The 21,144-nt window shown below is 42.0% G+C and overlaps 5 protein-coding genes across 8 annotated transcripts; 2 read left to right on the plus strand and 3 right to left on the minus strand.

Moving 5' to 3' along the window:
• The first annotated feature begins 11 nt into the window (after positions 1-11).
• On the plus strand, positions 12-3,779 carry LOC115761115 (pre-mRNA-processing factor 19). The gene is made up of 3 exons (XM_030702746.1): positions 12-139; positions 201-1,554; positions 3,485-3,779. Exons 1-3 carry the CDS (start codon positions 121-123, stop codon positions 3,627-3,629), a joined length of 1,518 nt encoding a protein of 505 aa, XP_030558606.1. The 5' UTR covers positions 12-120; the 3' UTR covers positions 3,630-3,779.
• On the minus strand, positions 1,564-3,347 carry LOC115760656. The gene is made up of 7 exons (XM_030702123.1): positions 3,342-3,347; positions 3,203-3,292; positions 3,035-3,144; positions 2,349-2,976; positions 2,160-2,293; positions 1,855-2,095; positions 1,564-1,791 (listed from the first exon to the last, which is right to left on the minus strand). The coding sequence occupies exons 1-7, from the start codon at positions 3,345-3,347 to the stop codon at positions 1,594-1,596; spliced, it is 1,407 nt and encodes a 468-aa protein (XP_030557983.1). The 3' UTR covers positions 1,564-1,593.
• LOC115761116 (ragulator complex protein LAMTOR2 homolog) lies at positions 3,763-4,967 on the minus strand. Its single transcript, XM_030702747.1, has 3 exons — positions 4,827-4,967; positions 4,585-4,771; positions 3,763-3,994 (listed from the first exon to the last, which is right to left on the minus strand). Exons 1-3 carry the CDS (start codon positions 4,892-4,894, stop codon positions 3,872-3,874), a joined length of 378 nt encoding a protein of 125 aa, XP_030558607.1. The 5' UTR covers positions 4,895-4,967; the 3' UTR covers positions 3,763-3,871.
• Positions 4,968-6,332: 1,365 nt separating this feature from the next.
• On the minus strand, positions 6,333-10,369 carry LOC115761114 (kelch domain-containing protein 10 homolog). Its single transcript, XM_030702745.1, has 3 exons — positions 9,087-10,369; positions 6,898-7,449; positions 6,333-6,827 (listed from the first exon to the last, which is right to left on the minus strand). Exons 1-3 carry the CDS (start codon positions 9,891-9,893, stop codon positions 6,396-6,398), a joined length of 1,791 nt encoding a protein of 596 aa, XP_030558605.1. The 5' UTR covers positions 9,894-10,369; the 3' UTR covers positions 6,333-6,395.
• A 680-nt stretch (positions 10,370-11,049) lies between these two features.
• Positions 11,050-21,053, plus strand: LOC115760804 (TRPL translocation defect protein 14). Of its 4 annotated transcripts, none has more exons than XM_030702304.1 (11): positions 11,050-11,377; positions 11,481-11,941; positions 12,948-13,015; positions 13,423-13,460; positions 14,073-14,110; positions 15,153-15,284; positions 18,865-18,993; positions 19,058-19,194; positions 19,799-20,012; positions 20,066-20,396; positions 20,462-20,746. In XM_030702304.1, exons 2-11 carry the CDS (start codon positions 11,638-11,640, stop codon positions 20,727-20,729), a joined length of 1,659 nt encoding a protein of 552 aa, XP_030558164.1. In that variant the 5' UTR covers positions 11,050-11,377; positions 11,481-11,637; the 3' UTR covers positions 20,730-20,746. The 4 variants fall into 4 exon arrangements, with proteins under 4 accessions (XP_030558164.1, XP_030558163.1, XP_030558165.1 ...); XM_030702305.1 differs by adding an exon at positions 20,971-21,053 and having other exon boundaries at positions 11,051-11,941; positions 20,462-20,646; XM_030702303.1 differs by having other exon boundaries at positions 11,050-11,941.
• Positions 21,054-21,144: the final 91 nt, after the last annotated feature.

The following is a 21,144-nucleotide window of genomic DNA, read 5'->3' on the forward strand; positions in this document are numbered from 1 at the left end:
TTTCAGATTGGGAAGAAGCTTCATTTGCCGACAATTTTTGCGCTTGTTTCTGTTGGAAAACGTGTGTAAAAGTTATAAAACGTATTTTAATCGACGGAAAACGTTTAAATACTTGTCGCGATGGCTTTGGTTTGTGCACGTAAGTTGCTCCCAGTTAGAGTGCACATTCTTTTTTTTTCAATTAATTTACACTCTTTCAGTTACAAACGAGGTACCCGAGTCGCCTGTGGTCTCGCCGTACTCGGGCGCCGTTTTCGAAAGACGCGTCATTGAGAAGTATATTCTGGAGAACGGCTGCGATCCGATCTGTGGCAAGGAGCTGAAGCAAGAGGAACTGATTGAAATCAAAACGCCAGCAGTAGTGAAGCCAAAGCCACCCAGCGCCACCAGCATACCGGCGACACTGAAAACCATGCAGGACGAGTGGGATGCGCTGATGATACACTCGTTTACCCAGCGCCAGCAGCTGCAGACCACCCGTCAGGAGCTGTCACATGCGCTCTATCAACATGATGCCGCCTGCCGTGTCATTGCGCGTCTGAAGAAAGAGCTGACGGCGGCGCGCGAGGCGCTGGCAACGCTGAAGCCTCAAGCGGGCATAGTGAATGCGCCATCGATGATTTCAGAGCCGGCTCTTGCCTCGGAAGCCGGTGCTGGTGGAGCTCACCAAATGGAGCAGGCCGGCATGAGTGCCGAGGTCATACAGAAGCTGCAGGACAAAGCCACTGTGCTGACACAGGAGCGTAAAAAGCGTGGACGGACGGTGCCCGAGGAACTGGTCACACCAGATCAAGTGAAGAACTTCCTCACGGTGGCCTCGCGTCCAGGCCTGCACTCGGCATCTGTGCCTGGCATTTTGGCTCTGGACATAAACAGCGCCGATCACAGCAAGATTTTGACTGGAGGCAATGATAAAAATGCTACTGTATTCAACAAGGACACGGAACAAGTTGTGGCAATATTGAAGGGCCATACCAAGAAAATCACCAAGGTCATATACCATCCCAACGAGGACACTGTCATCACCGGCTCACCAGACATGAACATACGCATTTGGCATGTGCCCACATCGCAAACGCAGCTCTTGTTGCGCTGTCACGAGGGGCCCGTCACAGGACTCTCGCTGCATCCTACGGGCGACTACTTGTTGTCCACATCTTCGGACAAGCACTGGGCCTTCTCGGACATACGCACTGGACGCCTGCTGACAAAGGTCATCGACACGGCTGAGGTGGGCCTGACAACCGCTCAATTCCATCCGGATGGTCTGATTTTTGGCACTGGCACCGTTGATTCTCAAGTAAAGATTTGGGATCTGAAGGAGCAGAGCAATGTGGCCAATTTCCCTGGTCATACCGGCCCCATTTCGGCCATATCGTTCTCTGAAAACGGTTACTATCTGGCCACTGCAGCGGACGATGCATGCGTAAAGCTGTGGGATTTGCGCAAACTAAAGAATTTCAAGACCATACAACTAGACGATGGCTACGAGGTCAAGGATCTGTGCTTCGATCAGAGCGGCACATATCTGGCCATTGCCGGCACTGATGTCAGGTGAGCCTTACTTTATTAATATATATACCTGTTATACGTTTAAACCTTATGTTTGTTGCGCTCTGCCTGCTGCAGGCGATGGTGCTTCTTAAAGTGCTCCATCCAGTTGTGTAGCCTGTTCTGTTTGACCAGCGCACGGCGCGACATCTCCGTTTGCTTAGCCATGCGCCGTCGCACGCGCTGTTCAAGTCTGCGCAGATCAGCCGGCGGTATGGCATCCAGTTTACGCAGCAGCTCCTATATAAAAAGTTAACGTTCTTAACACTGTTTGGCTTTTATATGGAAGGAGCTGTCACCTACCAATGCAAATGTCTGTATTTTCTCCACTTTAGCCAGCGTTGTGTCTTGTTCGTCTTTGTAGATAGAGCTCGTTGTGTTGGCCGCTGGCGTGCGCATGTCCTCCAGTGTACGCCACTGCTTGGAGGACTTTTGTGGCGGCGTCTTGGCTGCTTCCTTCCTTGGCAGTTGCGCCGGTTGCACCTTGTTCTGCAACTGTTTCAGAATCACGGGCACAATGCTATTCAATTTGAAGCTCAGCTTGCTGCAGAAAGAACAAAATAATATGCTTTAAATATCTCTTGCATTTACTCTAAGCTCAGACTTACTCCTTGCAGTACGACTGCTCGTAATCGTCGAAGAGTTCGTGGGCGCGTTGCTGCAGTGCAGCCACGCGGCGTTGCAGAAATTCTGGATCCTTGAGAAAGACCACGGCACTCGCATTTCGCTTTTGTGTCTTCTCCTGCAATCAAGTGAAAATAAAGCTGTGCTGCTAATAGGAAACCCCAAACACTCACCGCCTTGTCGTGGAGTATGCACACAATGTGATTGAGAAGCGCCAGCTGTGTGAAACGTTTGTTGTAGTTGGACACCTTCAGGCGATTTCGCTCGTAGCCTTTGATCCAAATATCAGCATTTAAGTGATTGCGCTTCTCCAAATACGGCCGAATCACATGCTCCATATACTCCTTAACCTGCTGCACCTGTTCAAGGCCAGCCGGATGACGTTCGCTAATTTCCATGTTGATTATGTGCTCGGGCATGGTCAGCTTGTTGTCCAACTGCTCCGACTGCTGTTCCAACGTGTCATCAAAGTAGCTTATCAGCTTGAGCAAGTACTGAAAGCGCCCGTAGATCTCCTGCACCTCCATAAGCACACGCTGATGCTGCAGCTTCACCTGGTTGAGCTCCTCGGCCACTTTATTCTCTTTCAGCTTCTTTAGATTTTCTTGTGCCTCTAGCATTTTCTTAAATTCGTTTGCCTTCATTTGCTTCAAGACATTGTCGGCCAACTTGTGAAACTCCTCCGCCTCCTGGTATAGCCTGTTGTGGTGCTCCACCTCACGTTTTCTATCCAAAAACATTTCCTGCGTGGAGTAGCACATGAACTTATTGCGCGTAATCTCACGTAGCAGTAATATATCACTTTAAAGAGAAAATATTTAACTACACGAAAGATAAGACAGAAATGTGGATAACACACGTTTTCATGCGAAACTTCTTGGCCAGACGCTGCAGACCTGCATCCTTGATATAATCTGGATCTATGGTGGTTACCACACAAGGCGCACGCGGATTTGCAACTTCGCCGCGCTGTAATAGAAAAAGAATCAGTCGAGTTATATGAAGCATGCTTCAATAGTTTTTTTACCGCATTAAAGTCATCAATACAGAGGTTGATGGGTTTTGGTGCGTCCGGTTCCAAATAGTCCTGCGGTCGTATGTAATCTGTGGGAAAGGACTATTAGTTACTTGTCTACAGATGTTTGAATGTTTTTTTTTTAGCTTACCTTCATATTTGCGGTATATTTTTCTTTTAAATCTTTTCATTATTAAAACAAAGACACTAAGAAAATTGATTTGAGCGCTTGTTTACCGTGTTGCTAGGCACAGCAAAAGCTTATTGATTACATTTTTCTTTTACATTTTACAGGGTTTACTTGTGTAAGCAGTGGCAGGATCTGAAGGTATTCAACGACCATACGGCACTGGCCACCGGCGTTCGGTTTGGCAAACATGCGCAGTATATTGCCTCCACCAGCATGGATCGCACCTTGAAGCTATATGCCATCGAATAAAAGCGGCTTGTTTAATTTAAGCAAACGGCGATCCATAGTTAGCAATAAGTTCAACATTTTATAAATATATGTATACATATTTAACCGCTCTTGTGCGTAAACCAATTTCCGCGTAAATAAACCAGACTCTTCTTTATTTCCGATCCAAAAGCTATCAACGTACTTTATATGTTTATCAACTACAAAACAGGAATTAAACTTAAAACTAATCGAAATCGAGGCTATGATTGCTCTTTCGCTCGTTAGGATGCAGATATTTGCTTGAGCGGCCTCTCCAAATACGCAGCCAACGACATGGTCTTCTGTTTTAGCATGCCCAAGCCGACATGCTCCTTAGCATAGAGACACAACAGCACACTGGCCACCTGCAGCATTTAATCAATACATACAAAAACAAGTAGAGGTTCTAGTCGGAAGCTCCCGACTAGGGGATACCCTGAACCCTCTTATTCCAACACCAAATTCAGCTCGCGTTACGCGCTCTTTTGCTTTAGTAGTAACAAAGATAAATAAAATAAACAAGTTGGCAATATAAGTTGACTTATTAACTTCATTTATAGCTATGAGGTAGAAGCGGGGAGGTGGCGATAGGTATAAAATTAAAGATACTTGATATATATATACTGTTCTAGAGTAAACATATTGTAAACGGATTAAGTTATCGATTATCGAAACAAACTAGATCTGCGCATGGACTAGGAGGACCTACAGCTAAATTTTCAAGTCTCTAGCTCTTATAGGTTCTAAGATCCTTGCATTCATACATACGGACAGACAGACGGACATGGCTAGATCGACTCGGCTGTTGATGCTGATCAAGAGTATATACATTATGGGTTGGAGATGCTTCCTTCTGCCTGTTACATACATTTGCACAAATACATAATACCCTTTTTACAATTTTCAATAGGTTCAGAGTATGACAACTCCTAGCTAAAGGGAGACAACCACCCACCTGTGTGATGGCCACATGCCCGCACTCGCAGTCAATCAGCACAAAGGTCAGACGATCTTCGCGGAACGCATTGCGGCCATGTTTTTCGTAGGCAGCCCAGATATTGCTTGCAATGGCTGCCGTTATGCGTGCATCCTTATCTCCATAGCCGGAGTAGGCCAGCAGAGCGCCCTCCTGGCTAAGCAGACTGCAAGTGGCAAAAAGTTATTTGTCTGCTGTACTGTGGACTGGTGTACACTTACAGGGTATTCTCGACTCCGCCCGTGTTTGCCTGGCTTAAAACTTGGGTAAGCGCTTTGGGTTTTAGCATTTTGTATACTTAAATCTTTTATTAAACCAACAAACAATGTACGCCCCAACAGATTTGACATTCACCGTAAAAGATGACACAACATATGTGCAGTTAACAGAGCTATTACTCAGCTAACAGAATGGCGCGTCGCTTAACATAGTGCAAACTTTAAAAAACTCTTCTTTAAAACCTAACCTAAAACATAAACATATTTTGATTAGTATTAAGTAAATAATAAATGTCATACAAGAAAACAGATCAAAATGTGTATATCTCTTTAAAAGCATAATTTCCGGCTGTTACGCTGATAATAGTACTCAAATGCATTAGGACGTACTAGATCCAGATAAACCAGGTCATGGCCCTTTTACGCATTTTAACGTGCGAACTCATTACGAAGGACAACAACAACAGTTTTGGTTATCCACCACACCAAGAAAAGTCTAAAAATGCCAATGCTTACCTGGTTTTCCATTTGCATAGTTTCTGGGGTGCATTTGCGCAATGCGCATGACGCAGCTCTAAAACCCCGGACTCGATGCAGTGCCGGATTTATGAATTGACGTCGTCGCCGCGAATTGGGTCAACAGCGGCGTAATAGGCGCCAGGGAGGGGGAAATGCGTAACAATGTTGCGATTTAAGACGCAATTGCCAATATCCAAGAAAATATTGTTACATTAAAAACGTTTATTAACTTAGAATGAACCAATTTGTAGCCTGGGCTATTATGTTATATATTATAATATCGAGCAAACTTTGTGTTAATGTTGGGCTGAAGATGCCGCAATAAAGACGCAAAACTTAGTTTAATAATTAAATATTACTATATCTATATATTATGTACACTTTGACAAAAAAAATACATTGGAAGTATGTATGTACGTTTATCTCTATGTATTGGCACACCAGCGAAACGAAAGGTTCTCGCTAACTGCCTGCCTCTGGCACATACTTCCTCTATATGACATTGTTTGGTGTAGCCTTCGGGGGTTAGTCGGGGCTGTGTTTGAAATTCTGCAAGTGCAGCAGGGGGGGTGGTGCGTGGGTGTGAGGAATACAGCAATACTCGAAAGTATATACTGGTATTATGTATTCGTATGGCCATAGTTATGGGTCTTACGTGAGTGTAGGTTTGTGGACTCGTGGGTTGTGCGCTGACTGTTCTTTTGTTATTGTTTAGAGTTTCCATACTAATTGCCTCCTGTCTTTCTGTCTTGTTCCGCTATCTAAACTAAATTACGTCTTATTTACATGCTAAACATGTTCGCCTTTCAATTCGAGTCTACGAAATATTAAAATACACACATGTATAAATATAAATGTCCTTCGTATTCGATCACAGCGCGCGCTCAAAAAACTAAATAATGTCCTGTTTTTGTTCCTTTTGTTTTGTTTTTCAATTTAAACGAAAACGAACATAGCTCCAACAACACAGGGGCAATCACTCACGCCACATTCTCAATTCACAACTTTATTTTTGGGCAGGGATTGGGATAAAAAGCTCCTGAAGTTAGCCAATTATTGCATTTGGGATCGGGCGCGTTTCGCAATCGAGTACAATGATGTCACTATAGGTGCGCTCGGGTCCCCATTCACGACGTCCGGTCTCTGCGCGGGCAGACGATCTGTAAAGCTCTTGGGTATACCGACACTGAGCAGAGTCTGGCGATCGTACAGATCGAGATTATCATTGTAATAGGTGATAGCATCCCAGCATATTTCGCTTAGCTTTGGTATGGTCATCCACATCTTGTAGAGATCATTGCGGCGCTTCAATGTCTCCTTATCGTTGTACTCAATGCCGCCAAAGATATACATGCAGCCATTGTCCGAATGTGCCGCCGAGTGGAAGTACAAGGGACGTGGCAAGCTGGCCGTCTGTATGATTGACCACTGCTTGGTGCGTAAGTTCAGCTTCCAGATGTCTGAGAAATACGTCGAGAAATCACCCTAAGAGAAGAAATATGTCAAAATTAGTGTTGCTTGAAAGGAGATGCACTAAATTGTTTCTGCGACTCACCTGCAGTCCACCGGTAATAAAAGCTTCGATGTCGCCGTTGGAGGACTGATGCTGCACACAGGAGAAGCATTTGCGCGGTCTCGGGTAGCCCTTGTCGTTCTGGCTCCAGGCCCCACTCTTGCGATCCGGCAGCGTATCAAAATAATCCCAGCTATTTGCATCCAAATTGTAGGCTGGTATGCGCTGCAGATCGTACACCGAGTTTGAGGTGCCGCCGCCGAGCACAAAGATGTGTTTGCCATCGTAGACGACCTCGTGCCGATAACGCCCCTCCGGATCGTCACGCATCTCCGGCCGACATATGTATACGTTCTCCCAGACCTTGGTGAGCAAATCCAAGCGGTACACATCGCATGAATAATCGAATCCCGTCGTGCCGCCAATAGTGTACAAATAATGTTTGTGTATGACAATGCCCGGTCCGTACTGAGCTGTCGGCAAATCCCCACTAACCTTTAAACGCTCCACGCCGGCATTGCCGTCGCTTGTGCGGTACACGTAGCAATCATTCGAGCACGACTCTCCAAAGGGATAGCCAGTGCCGCCATGCGACTGCAAGCAGAAGAGAAATTATTTCAGTTATCCCAAAATGATGAGCGGATGTGCGTCTGCTGCATTCAATTAGGAGATGCGCATCCAACAAAGAAGCCAACGATGCCCCCTCCTTATCAACAGCTCTGCGAAGAGTCTGCGATAAGCGGCGACATGTGTATGCAGTGTGTACTACATGAATGTATCTTTATACTCTCGCGTGCCCGAGTGTGTGTGTGTGTGTGTGTGTGTGTGTGTATGTGTATCAGGGCGTACTTAGGCTACTGAGATATCGTTGGAAAGCGGGTCTGCTCATGTTTTATGATTAACTTTCTAATTAAAACTAATTGTGCTGTGCAGCCAGCATAAGTTGAAAAGTCTTCAACAAGGGCTACCACTTAATTTCTGGATAGCCTACAAGAAAAATGCTCAACAAAAAGAGCATAGTTAATCCAAAAATCCACATTATAATTTCAATAAATAGGCTCATTATTCTAATTTGAAGCCCATTTTAATTAGGGAAGAGCGGGATTAGTGCTTCTAAAACTGTGCTTCTTAGAGCAATGATACTCAAACTGTGACTAAAGTTTTGTGAACTTGGAGAGCTATTCATCTATGTGGATTTTTTGCGCTCTACATTTTCCATTTTCCCTTTGGGCAGCAAGTGAAATACAATGTAGCACATGCTGAGACCTTCTCTTTTTTATTGGCTGCTTATAAGCCGCCCGAGTTTCTGCGCAGCAAATATTCAATTTGGGCAACTTAAGTGAGCCAGCTCAGGTGAATGTTGTGGGGATGCCAACCAAACTATACGGTAAATCTAGTAAAAGACACCGAAGACAATCAGACGCCATAGCCACAAAAATATAAACAAAAAAAAAAAAAGAAAAAAGAAGGCAAAACGTCAAAGAAAAAGCGCGCGCTAGCCTACAACTTCATAGAGTGGGACAATGTTTTGGGCTTTTCAAGGAAAGGGGGGAAGTTGTGGCGTTGTTATGTGGAAAACCTGGCAAACAAGTTGTTGCATGCGGCAGCAGCATAAACAACAACTGCGTAGTTTCCAAGAGGGATGAGCTGCTGTCGCTGGGCATGCGCACAAAAGAGATAGCAGCATAAGCTGCGGACAGCTCGCAGCTGTTTGGCTTTTATGATTTTTTTTTCCGTTGAGTTTGGGGGCCTCGAATGTTTAGAATGCATAAACAAAGCATGAGCGGAAAAGCAAAGGCGAGCACCGCAGCCAGCGTGTACCGTTGTGTGTGTCGGGCGTGGCATTGAGCCCAGGCTGACGCTGACGGCGACGCTAACGTCGACGCTGACGCTGACGTTGATCAGCGCCCAGCGATGCGACGAATGCAAATTATGTCGCACGATAACGATGACGATTGCGATTATATTTTGTCGTTTGCTTTATGCTATGGCAAACAGGTTTAGAGTGGGCGACATGGCAGGGGGGCGATGTGCGGGGGCGTACAACAGTTGTGTTGTTATTTTTACAAATGCACGCACACACACACATCACTTTTTCTACCCTTTGTACACGGGCTGTCATTTGCAGTTATGCACATATACATATGTAAAATGGTGTACAGGGCATATGCTAGTCAGGCAACCGCAACTGAAGCATTCTTCTTCTTGACAAATACATATTCAATACTCACAATCAGCACATCATTGTGAATGGCAAGCGCATTGGAGGCCAGCTCTGTGGGCATATTGCTGGCATTGTCCGCGTTCAGCTCCAGCGACCAATGATTTGTGGCGAAATTGTAGCTCCAGAGCTCCTGGAAGAGCAGACACCTGCCGCGTCTGGCGGCAGTCAGCGCACTGCGCGGATTATAGCCACCGAGCGAATAGAGATGCGATTTGGATGCGATAATGCGATGACCACTGCGTCCAAGTGGAAAGCCACCAATGCAATGCTTGTCCTTGAACTGACATTTGATCAGACGTGCTGGCTGAAAGCTGTACATGGGTCGGGCTGTTTGCGGTATGAGTGGCTCTATGGGTCCCAGGCCCACATTCGATATGGTTGTGGACATTTCGCTTTCATCGTTAGATGTTGTCCAATCGTTATCCGAATACATTTCCTCCAGTTCGGGATCGGATTCATCTTCATCACTTAAATCATTGTCATCATCATCGACGTCACCGTCGTCTTCATCGATATCGATTTCATCATCGGCATCTTCGTTCTCCACATCGCTGGCATCCATTGGCTCATCCGCAATAATTGCATTGGCAATTGCCTCCGGAGCCTCTGGACCTGCTGCCGCCTCATCTTGCACTTCTTGTTCCATTACGTTGTTATTGTTGTTGTTATTATTATGTTGGAGCTGCTCCTGGTGATTGATCGCTCTGCGATACCAATTATCGAGTAGCTTGGCGACAAATACAACGAATGTCCAAGTGTGACGCAGTTTGTGTAAAATGATGCACTTGAGTTTGTAAAGATTGAATATGTGCATAACAATTCGTAGTACAACCTTCAATTCAATAACGAACAATTTTTTGATAATATTTATTCTGTGACACCCGTTTTAGCCGCAGCTCAATGTAAATAACAAAATTTTGACTGAAAAATTTTGTTCCTTATTGGGGGAGCCTAAAAACAGAAATCGACCACGACGACCTGCACAGCTGGCTGGGGGCTCTCTCTTTTACTCTGCTGTTGCTATTGTTGTTGCTGTCATGTTGACGTTTTGCTCTCACTCGCGCTCACACATGTTACGTTATGTATATGTAGGTATGTTTGTATGTACTATGGGATTGTGAATGTTGGAAAATTTACGCACTAAGCACAGAAAAAACTTTTAGCTAAATATTTGTAATAGTCTTATACAAATCTGGTTGATAAAGTTTATAGTTTATAGCTTATTGTTTTCTTTGTGTTTTTAATATTATTATTGCACATATAATTCCACTTAAGCACCGCACACACACATCATTGCAGCTGCAGTTCAAATAACACAATAAAATGCGAAATATTACAAAAAGAGATTGCGTTCTAAATTTGCCCACAAAAATACTAATATTTGACAGAAATACCAAAAGCTGCCAACTTGGTGTTGAATCCTAAATGGCCTGTTGACACAATGTTAAGTACTGCATGATCTGGCAGCACACTGTTAAGAAGAGCACTTAATAAATAAAATATTTAATTAAGCTAAGTTCGTTCTACTTATATTACTAGTTTGTTCTAAGTTCCTAAAAAATAACTAAACAGTGAAATTATAAAATGAGATATATTTTAATTATTATATATTTTAATTTATTTTGTTATTTATTTTTCTAACTTATTTGTTTAAGGCCAATTAAATCTCTTGCCAAATATAAATATCGGTAATAAATGCACTCGTAAAATCAATTCAATTAATAACAGTTTACCTGTCGGATTTAAAATTTATCATAGCCCGCGGTTTTTAAAACGATTTGAAAACTAGTTAAGCAAGCTAATTGGACTTATCGTTTTATTTGTGTGCAAAACAAAAACGACGATAACGATTGCAACATTGTATTACAGTTGCAGATTGCAGAGTCAAAATTCTGTTATTTAACAGAACATCTGAAATTGAAGTAGGGTTGTTTGATACAACTCGTGTTGGTTCACTCACTTAGTTACGTAGTGTCATGTATAAAGTGTGCGCTGTGCAAGTGGGTCTCGTCAGTTTTGCTTTTAATTCAAAACGTGCAAGATGATGTTCTATTATAAAACTCATAAACTTTGATATTTATAAACTCGGATGTGGTATATAACAATCCCACTGCTGTTGACCACGACGCCATTTGGTGTTTTATCCAAGTCAAATCGCGTAGCATTAACCGTTGAAAAATTGGCGATAAATGTTCTTTAATGTGTTCCTGCGCGCGTTTCAGAACCATTATGAATGTCCATCAAACTAACTAGTGCACAATAATTCAAGGAGTTAGTCACTGTCATCGAGTAACAGCGGTAATAGAACTATACCCAAAAGAAGCTGGCAATAAAAACAACGCAACTGCTTCGCATATATTTTGAAAATGTGTACGTATTATCATTTGCGACGATTTTGCAGTCAACGAGAGGCCTCAAGTCGAGCAATTATAACCTAAAAGCCGCACGTGCACTACGTCGTCATATTGGAGAGAGCGAAGAGTGAAAAGTACAGTGTGCAAGGCGCAAGGATTCATATTCGAGACTTCGGGAACAGCTGTTGCTGTTGCGCTTTAACCATGGCAACAACAGCCGACCAACTAATGGCACCTGCCCTGGTCCCGACCAGCAATGGGCAACAGTCGGTGCTGATTGTCGGAACGAAACTGCAGGCGAGCACGAACTCAAATTCAGATTCAAATCAAAATTCAACCAAAAAAAAGAAAACTGCTGCAGTACAGCAGCAACAGCAACAGCATCAGCATCAAGTGGATAGCAAAAGGTCTGCCTTGGCCAAACCAGATGCCATGAACGCCAGCCTGAAGCTAAAGAGCTCCGAGCCCATCAAGGAAGTTCGGGTCTATAAAATTGTACTCACTGGCGGTAAGTTCTACCGAATGTCGTTAATTCCCAAAAACCTTTTTTTTTTTCTCCTTTCTTCTGTATCTATTTGTTTACGATGTGTGTTTGCTCTCAAAGCATGTCAAGGTCGTCAGGACCCTGAAAAAAGGCGCCCCTTTCCTCCTCCTTCGCGTTGGAATAGTTTCGTTTCGCCTGCGCAGCATAATTTCAATTAGCGGTTTTACTTTTTGATATGTTAATGAAATGCTTTTTTGTCAAATCGTCCGGTTAATAAACTAGTTCTAGCTTCTGTGTTCGCCTTACCGGTATTTTCGGACTTTACATATTTACGTCACAAAAGCGCGCCAAAAGAAAGACAAACGAAAATCTTGCCTCCAGCAATAGTTATTAAAACTAGCGCGTGGCCAGCAATCAATTAATTATAGTTCTGATTATACATACTAACATACATATGGATGTTACTTATTTTTATAGACATATAAATTCGGCCTCGCTCTGTTATCATTCTCTATTTCCTTTTTTCTAATCACACGACGAACGACCTGATTAGAACAACTAGCTCATTGATACTGATAAAAATGGCGCCGAAGCTGATTTCTACTATTTACGAAAAATACAAATGTGATCAATTAATCTAGTAGATAGCAGATACATTATCCGCAAAGCAACATTTACATAGGTTTAATCCTGTTCATGTTAATGTTAACAATTCTGGAACTTGGCTCTGCTCAGCATTGCCAAAGACTGCTTCAGTTTTTCTAATATAGATAGATAATTTTTGCAGTTACATTGTTTGCACTTGAAGCAAGTCAAGTTGTTCAACTGGCAGGCAATCGATAGCGACACATAAACTCGGTTAATTCAAATCAATTTAGAGCATTCATTTCCTCATCGCTGCACAAACGTCAGTTGCAGCAATTGTCTGAGAGCCATGGCACAGTCAGGGGCATGCCCCTAATAACTGATGAATTCACTTAGCTCAATGCCCAAAACGAATGAAAATAATTTGAATTTTTGCATATTGCAGGTCCCTGCGGTGGCAAAACAACTGGCCAGAGTCGCCTGTGCACCTTCTTTGAGAATCTGGGCTGGAAGGTGAGTGTCAGCTATAGCATTAAGTAATTGATTTATTTGGGTGCCATTTTGGGGCTACTTTTAACTGGGCTTGGTTGTTAGGCTCTAAGGCTTCGACAACAGCTTCAACAGCTGACACACATATATATATGTGCTTGGCTGTTTGTTGTTATCCTGGGCAGCCTGTGACAGTTGTAAGTACTGTCAGATGGTATATATAGTATGTATCTGTATATAGATCCATGTGTTTTGTTGTCATGCTGTTTTTGCTGCTACGTGGCACGCACTTCTACTCAATCAATAATGCTGTAGCCATCGCAAAAAACAAACAATAATAAATAAAAATGAAAATAAGAAACAACAACAAAATTATCCCAAAAACAAATCGCAACTCGAAACAAAGCAATGAGCATGTTAAATATTTTCAGGTATTCCGCGTGCCTGAAACGGCCACTGTACTACTCAGGTAAATGCCTTAAAACACATCAATCAACACAAACGAAACAAACAAATAAAAATAAATAAAAAAAAAAATTAGAAAGAAAAAAAGAAAAGATAAAGTCAAATAAAAGAACACAGCCAGCCAAAGTGGGGAACACAGCCAGGCAAGCATATTCAGCACGCACTATTTCGTGCCTGGACATATATTTATGCCCGTGCCTGTGGCCTGTCTGGGCTATGCCCTTAGCTTTGGCTCGCTACGTTTGCTGCAAACAATGTTTTGTGCCTATTTGTTTGTGCGGCATTCAAGAAAACGATTTGAGTTTGATTGCGTTCTTTAACAATTTGCCTTGCATAATATACTATATATAATATATATCTGTGCATATCTGTACAGTTCACATTTTTCTCTCACACAATACGTCAATTCACTCTCGATAAACAAAAAAAAAAAAAAAAAGAATTACAAAAAAATAAAACTTTTTTAAACTTATCTTTTAATAAATCCAAGCAAATAATGTAAATGTAGCTTGTGCGTAGTGCCTCTTGAAAGGCATTTAAAGAGCGTTTGTTTTAATTTTCATTTCTATGCCTCTTCTATCTCTCCCTCTCAAAAAATGAAAAAAAAAAACTCTAGCGGCGGCGTCAAGTTCTCTGATCTGACCGAGGATGAGGGTAAGTTCTGAACTGCTTAAATAGATGTAGAAGAAACGAGGAAGAGAGTTTGGGAGAAGAAAAGAAAATTGACTTTTGCAAGCATTTTCGCACAAAAACACTTCCCAAACATAATAGACTATCCTTCATTGAATTTAGTTGTAGTTTTAGTTAGTTAGTCAAGTGCTTTCTGTTCGGGATTTTTGTTATTTCATAATGAGGTCCCCATGATTGCCAATGTCTAGTATTTTCTAGGGGAATTTCAATCTTCAATCTGCGCACTGTCAAGTTCGTCGTGGCATTTTCTCGTACGAAAATAAAACAAAATATTTACTTGCGAGAGCATTTACATACTCTATGCCGTGTATATAAGCTCTATATATATATATATATAGATATAGATATCTGTGATTATGTGTACACCCTGCGCCCGCCCACAAAGAGACAAACTGTTGTCTGCGTATTTTGAATAGCTAGAGCGACTATCTCGGCTGCCAGATAGTATATAGTCTATGGATGCTCGCATACTGTACGTGCCTTGTCTCTATGTATATAAACGCTTTTGTGGGCGTGTCTTGCCTCCCTTTATTTGAATGCCAGGTCTTCAATGAAGGTTCATTTATGTAATTCGCTTGCGCGTTTTTCAAACCAGACAATAAACCTTTAAAATGTCATAATCCTTAGTAGGGCCGCTGACTCAAGAATTGCGTGACTTGACTCAATTTCCATTTAACAATTTCCAAAACTAATTTGTCAATTGTGTACTTAGACCCGTAATGCGCCTCTTTTTATAGCAACGGGCCAAAGAAACAAAGAAAAAGTAAAAAAAAAGTACATTTCCATCCGTCTTATATGGTACTTATAAATAAAAATATATAAGCCAACAAAATTCTGCAGTTGGTCGGTCACGAGTCTCAATTGATATGGCATACGTAAAGTGGTCTTCACTTGTGTCTAGATTGTATTCAGTTTTTGATATTATTATTGTTGTTATTATTGATATTGCGACGTTGATAAAACCAACCAAAAACCAAAACCGAAACCGAAACCCGCCCACACACAGACCCGCCCACGCCAAGCACCTTCGTTTACAAAGATCTGCCATTTGCCGCACCGGAGCACAGTATCATCGATCTGACCGCATCCTGTCCACGTTGCCTGGCCCAGGCTGCATCCAAGCCGAATGGCAGCGAAGGTGAGTGTTTGTGCCCACGTGCAGACAGCGAACCAAATTGATTGCCAACCATTTTGTTAAGAACTTCCATATACTCTCTCTCTATATATCTCTCTGTGCGTGTGCTTGTGCGTGTGCGTGTGTATGTGTGTGTGCGTGTGTATGTGTGTGTGTGTGTGTGTGTGTGTGCTAGGCAACGGCACAATCTTAAACAGATCGTTGTCTTTATATCCTTCATATCACCTGTTGCGTATCACCTGCGTGATCTCTTCTTGTTTGCATTTGTCAACCGTCGCCTCCCGTCTGCCTCGAGCCGATGAGTTGACATTTTTCGCCTCCTCTTTTTATTTATTTATTTTCTAGTTTATCTCCTAACAAATTGCGCTTATGTAAACATTCTCATCAGCTCTATGTGTACATATCGTTTGCTTGTGTATATGTCTGTAAGAGTTTTTTCTTTCTTTTTTTTATGTTTATTGTTGTTTTTATTTCCAGCTTCGTGCTTTGTCCACTAACAAAACTCTAGTGCGATCTCTAATATCATTTATATCGCCATCTATATAAATATATATGCTATATATGTGTTGCTTTTCTCGCATTAGACATATTTTACAGTTTCTGTGAAAATGTCTAACGTATGTGCGAATTAAAATGGGCCATTTATATTTAGCCGCACATCTAGTCGACGGATTTGTATGCACATATAGTATAGTGTTTGTATGTATATCAACTAAGTCACATTGGCCAGTTTTAGCTGCTGACTAGCACGTGCCTGTGATTAAGGGAGCTATATATACTATATGGTTTTTATAGCCAAAACAACATGAGCTGGAATTATAAATCGAATATATGACACTTCATGTAGTTTTATCCATCAATTGAAAATATTTAGCTTAATAGCTACGCGCTTTTACTAACAGCTGTACGTGCTGTTAATAAGCTGACAGTTAACAGTCTGCTGTTATATAAACATTAACAGCGTCCGAGCTGTAAAATGTCTACATATATATATGCGATTACACACAGCGCACTTTTATCAAACAAAGCACAATTGATTAACTCTAATTGCCAATAGTTAAATGCCAAAATAGAATTATAGAGCTCGGCCAGCGGCCATTGATTGCGCCCAATATATCATATACTGGCCACCTGACCGATTTCCCAGTGGCGCAGCAATTTTCATTTGCGAAAAGCGAACTTACTTTTACGTATATACATATATTTTATGTACATGTCTGTCTGCCCTAATGGAATTTGGTATACCTCGCGCTGGCGGCGTCACGTGCCCAAAAAAAAAAAACCAAAAAACCATCTCGCATCTATTTGTATCTGTGTCCCATTCATGCAGCGTTTCATCTTTGTCAATCTGTCAGTCTGCCAATCCATCCATATCCGCCATATAATGGCCACAAAGTGCGCATTACTCTTCGCAGTTTGGCGTTAATCAAACCGTTTAGTCATATTGATTAAATCCGATTGCGTTATAGGAGAAAACCAGCTACAGATTCAGATACTTCTGGTTATTGCCAGGCAGAAAGTGTCTTTGTTGTTTGCCTATTGGTTTGTTGTGCCATTTTTTGTTGATTTCATTCAAGTTGATAGCCTAATGAATTTGCTTATCATGTTGTTTTGTTCTTGTTCTGTTTTCAATTTTCTTTGCGTTAAACATGAAATTTGCATTCGCTCTTTAAGTTTATGCAAATGTAACCAACTAATTATATAATTATTTATGTAGCGCCAAGAACTTGTTTCCGCCCAGAAACTTAGAATAGACTTTTACCATATTTGTGCGGCGCAATATTACAAATTAAATAGATATTCCCAGAAAAATGCCCATATGCACATACTAGTGTGTGTCTATCTATGAGTATTACCATCTGTGTTTGGCCTTTGCATCAGTTGCTTATATCACCGCCTGCTAATTGAATTAGCCAAAACAAACCATATACAAACGAAAGGCAGACAAGGAAAACTCATTCGCACACAATTGACGTACAAATCGCCCGAACGACCACCCACATTCGAATTCCAACATTCCGCCATTCCATTCCATTCCATTCCGTTTTCCCCATTCCAGTTTCTATGCGCTGTCTAATCGATCAATTCCATTCGTTTCGTTGCGTGATGCGCTCTAAGTTCAAGTTCAATGCAACAACAAGTTCTCTCATTGTCAATGCACACGAGACCGCAACAAGTGTCAGCATAGGTGGGTGAAGGGTGAGGGGGGATGGCGCACGGGGGAGGGGTCTGTGCAAAAAAAAAATCAGACGCGGACATAGCCCCCCTGGCCCATAGGCTGAGGGTTGCTGTCTCGTTTATAAGCACTTTGGTGCTTTTTCTTTATCACTTGAGGAAAATGTATTAGGCAACAAATAAAAATAAATTATCGGCTTACCGATGATATAATACCCTGTCGTAAAATCAATATAGTATTCCGATCTTATCTATAGAAACGTTTTGCGATAAAAAAGGTTATTTTTCTATTATAGATATATTGTTGATTTAGTGTCTCTTCCTGATTAACAACATTCATAAATAATATCTTCTTCCGCACATGTTACACAGCTCGTGGGAGAATTATAATACCCAGCCACGCAAAGGGTATGAAATGCCGCAACATGTAGATGTGTGCGTGTGTGTGCTTAATTTACTGTACTCTATTGTTATTATTTTTTTTTTTCAAGGTCAAGTTTGTGATTGTGCCCGACTGTAATACTTGCATTTTTTTCGGATGACGAATTCACTTAGTTTCCGTCACATTTAATGCATTTCGAGTTTTTAAACGCCAAACTGAACTGTATTTCTTATAATGGAAAAAAACAACATAAAAAACTCTCAGGCGTAGCGCTATAGAGAAATTCCCTGATTATTTGAACAGCTGTTGGATGGAATTGATTAGAACGATAATAGGTTATTGCAAATACTTAGTAGTATTTATGAATATTGTACAATATATGAATAATCGCACGATGATCGCATAACCCCCCACTCACACACACACACACACACAAAACACAATCGCAATCGCACATAGGCAGACAGCGCGGTCCAGTTGTTTAGAAACAGCTGCAAGGCTTTGTGTGTGGTTTGGCATTGGACGAATGTGAGTCAGTTTTTTTTTCAGGGCGAGGGGATTGAACTTTGTGTGTGTTTGTGTCGTTTTTGTTTGACACACATACGTTGATTATGCGTACTCAATTAGTCTGTTCATAATATATTTGAATATATATATGTATATACATATATAATCGTTGTCATCTCCACAGTTGAGCATTTTGTTATTTATTGCTCCTCGAATTCATTCAATTGCCACTCAATTGGTTGCAGGCCATCGTCACAACTCATATTACTCGATTCGTTAGCCTTCTTACTCCCTACTCCCCACTCCCTACTCCCTACTCCCACTCCTTACTCCATACATACATATATATGTAGAAGAAGTCTACCCGTGGCATACAAATCCTGTGTCATATTTCCTCCAAAGAATTTGCTTGCAATTGTATTTTCTTAATTTGATACATATATCCAAATAACAATTATATTTCTCCAATTGTACTCTGAATAAAGCCCACTTGAATAATCCGCCAATGGTGTTTTGTAGCTTATAAGTTTCAGGAAAATCTGATACGCACAATGGTGCAAATCGAGAACACATATTTCGAGCTGGGCAACTCGAACACCCGCAACGTCCTCATCATCTGCGATCGCGGCGTCATGGATGCCAGCGCATGTAAGTGCATAACTCTTGCCCACTCAGACATAAAAATAAACTGAGCTTTGCTTCTTCTTTCCAGATATATCGAAGGACAAGTGGGAGAAAATGATGGCGGCCAACAAATGGAATCCCGTGGAGATGCGCGACAATCGCTACAACCAAATTCTGCACTTGGTATCGGCCGCAAATGGTGCCGAGGATTTCTACTCCACAGAGGTGAGTCTTGCATTTGCGCTCCATTGATTCCAATTACCCTCTTTTAACTTTGGGCAAACTTTTGTACATATACAAAAAAAAAAAAAAAACAAAGAAAAGAAAGCGCATTTATCAGGTACCCGATCAAATGCAATATGCTTACAGCTGCTCGAAAGCTTTTTAGATGTGGGCTAACTTTAAAGGACTTTAGCTTTAAGTGGAAATAACTAATAACTCATAAAGCTTTCAGGTGCTTTTTAAGCTTCCTTTAATCGGGGCTGTTCTATGATATTATCGCTCGATGCAGCTCGAAAGCTTTTTAGTTGTGGGCTAACTTTAATGGGCTCTTGCTTTAAGTGGAAAGTTGTATTACACCTTGTTCTTGTAGTTATTGTTTAAAGACTGAGGAACACTTTAAGTGAATAAAGCTTTTTGCAAGCTTTAACTTGATACGCTTTATACAATTAATAGCTCTTAAAGCTTTCATGTGCTTTTAAAGCTTAGTTTCTTTGGGGCAGTTTCGTTAGCCTTTGATATTATCGCTCGTTGTTGTATTATACTGAGGTATTATTTAAGATTTGCCTTATATTTCACACGCACGCCTAATCTCTTGTTCTTATTGCAGGACCATGCCTGCCGCTCTGAGGGCGTTGAGCTCGCCCGTGAGCTGGACTATAAATCGGCCGCTGCCTGGGTGGGTCATCCCTATTTTGATGTCATTGATAACTCCACCGATTTTGAGACCAAAATGAATCGCATGATTGAATCCGTGTGCCAAAAACTGGGCATCGATATTGGCGATCGTTTGCAAGCCACCTCAAGGAAACTCAAATATTTGGGTAAGTTGCCGATAGCTTAATTTACTTGATCTTCAACTTATATTCCGATGTAGTTGCCTCGCTGCCGCCTGAAAGCGAATTTCCACCCTTCCAAGACTTTGATGTGGAGCATCATTATCTGCAGTCCACCTTCCCCAAGGTGCAGGCGCGTCTTCGCAAGCGCGGTCAGAAGAATCACTGGAGCTACATATACACCCAGCGGCGTCCCAACATACATGGCCAGAACCGCATCGAGGTGAAGACACAGCTAACACATCGTGACTATATCAACCTACTAGCTCAATGTGATGATGCGCACTATACCATCTATAAGACGCGTCGTTGCTTTCTGATTAACAATCAATATTTCCAACTGGACATCTATAAGGAGCCGGGTCATCCACGGTAGGTTTTAAGTAGATAGCCAATCGCTGCCTGCAGTTGAATCATGTGCATTTATCTTCTTGCAGCTGCAAGGGATTGGTGCTTTTGGAGACCTACTCCTCGCTAACGGGCGATGCGCTGAAAAACTGCATGCCCAAGTTTTTGAACATTGTTAAGGAGGTTACCGGCGATCCGGACTATTCAATGTTCAATCTGTCCCTCAAGGAGGACTGGAGTACCAGCGAGAAGTACTGCCGTCCGACAAGCCATGGTAAGCAGAAGCAGCCACTACCGCCGCCGCCGCCTCCTGCACCAGAAAGGCACTATCATCCGTATGATGAGAACAGCGACTAAGGCAGCTTCTCCCGTCATCCGCATGCATCAATATCATCATACCTGGTGCTGGCGCCATCAAAGCCAAAGATTGTGTAGTCCAATAGTTGCTTTCTAAATTGCTGTACATATGCTACCTACATTTTCCAAACGCTTTTAACGCATGTCGAATTTGCGAATTTTCCTCCTATCCTTAAATCCTCCTTCATTATCTTGGCTTTTGATTTTGGCCTGATCTGTGTACTTTTCTTTTAATTTGTAGCTAAGGGAGCCACACGCGGAGCACCCCATGCCGCATCGGTGCTCAATGGGCATTAGATGTTAATGTAGAATCTCTCTCTTACACACATACACACACACACACACCCGCACATAGCCTCAACATTTGACCTGGCTAACTTAATACAATTAACTCTCGTTTGGCACATGTACAGCA

The sequence above is a fragment of the Drosophila novamexicana genome, unplaced genomic scaffold (assembly GCF_003285875.2).
Source record: "Drosophila novamexicana strain 15010-1031.04,08,12 unplaced genomic scaffold, DnovRS2.1 tig00000462-arrow-pilon, whole genome shotgun sequence".
NCBI lineage: Eukaryota > Metazoa > Arthropoda > Insecta > Diptera > Drosophilidae > Drosophila > Drosophila novamexicana.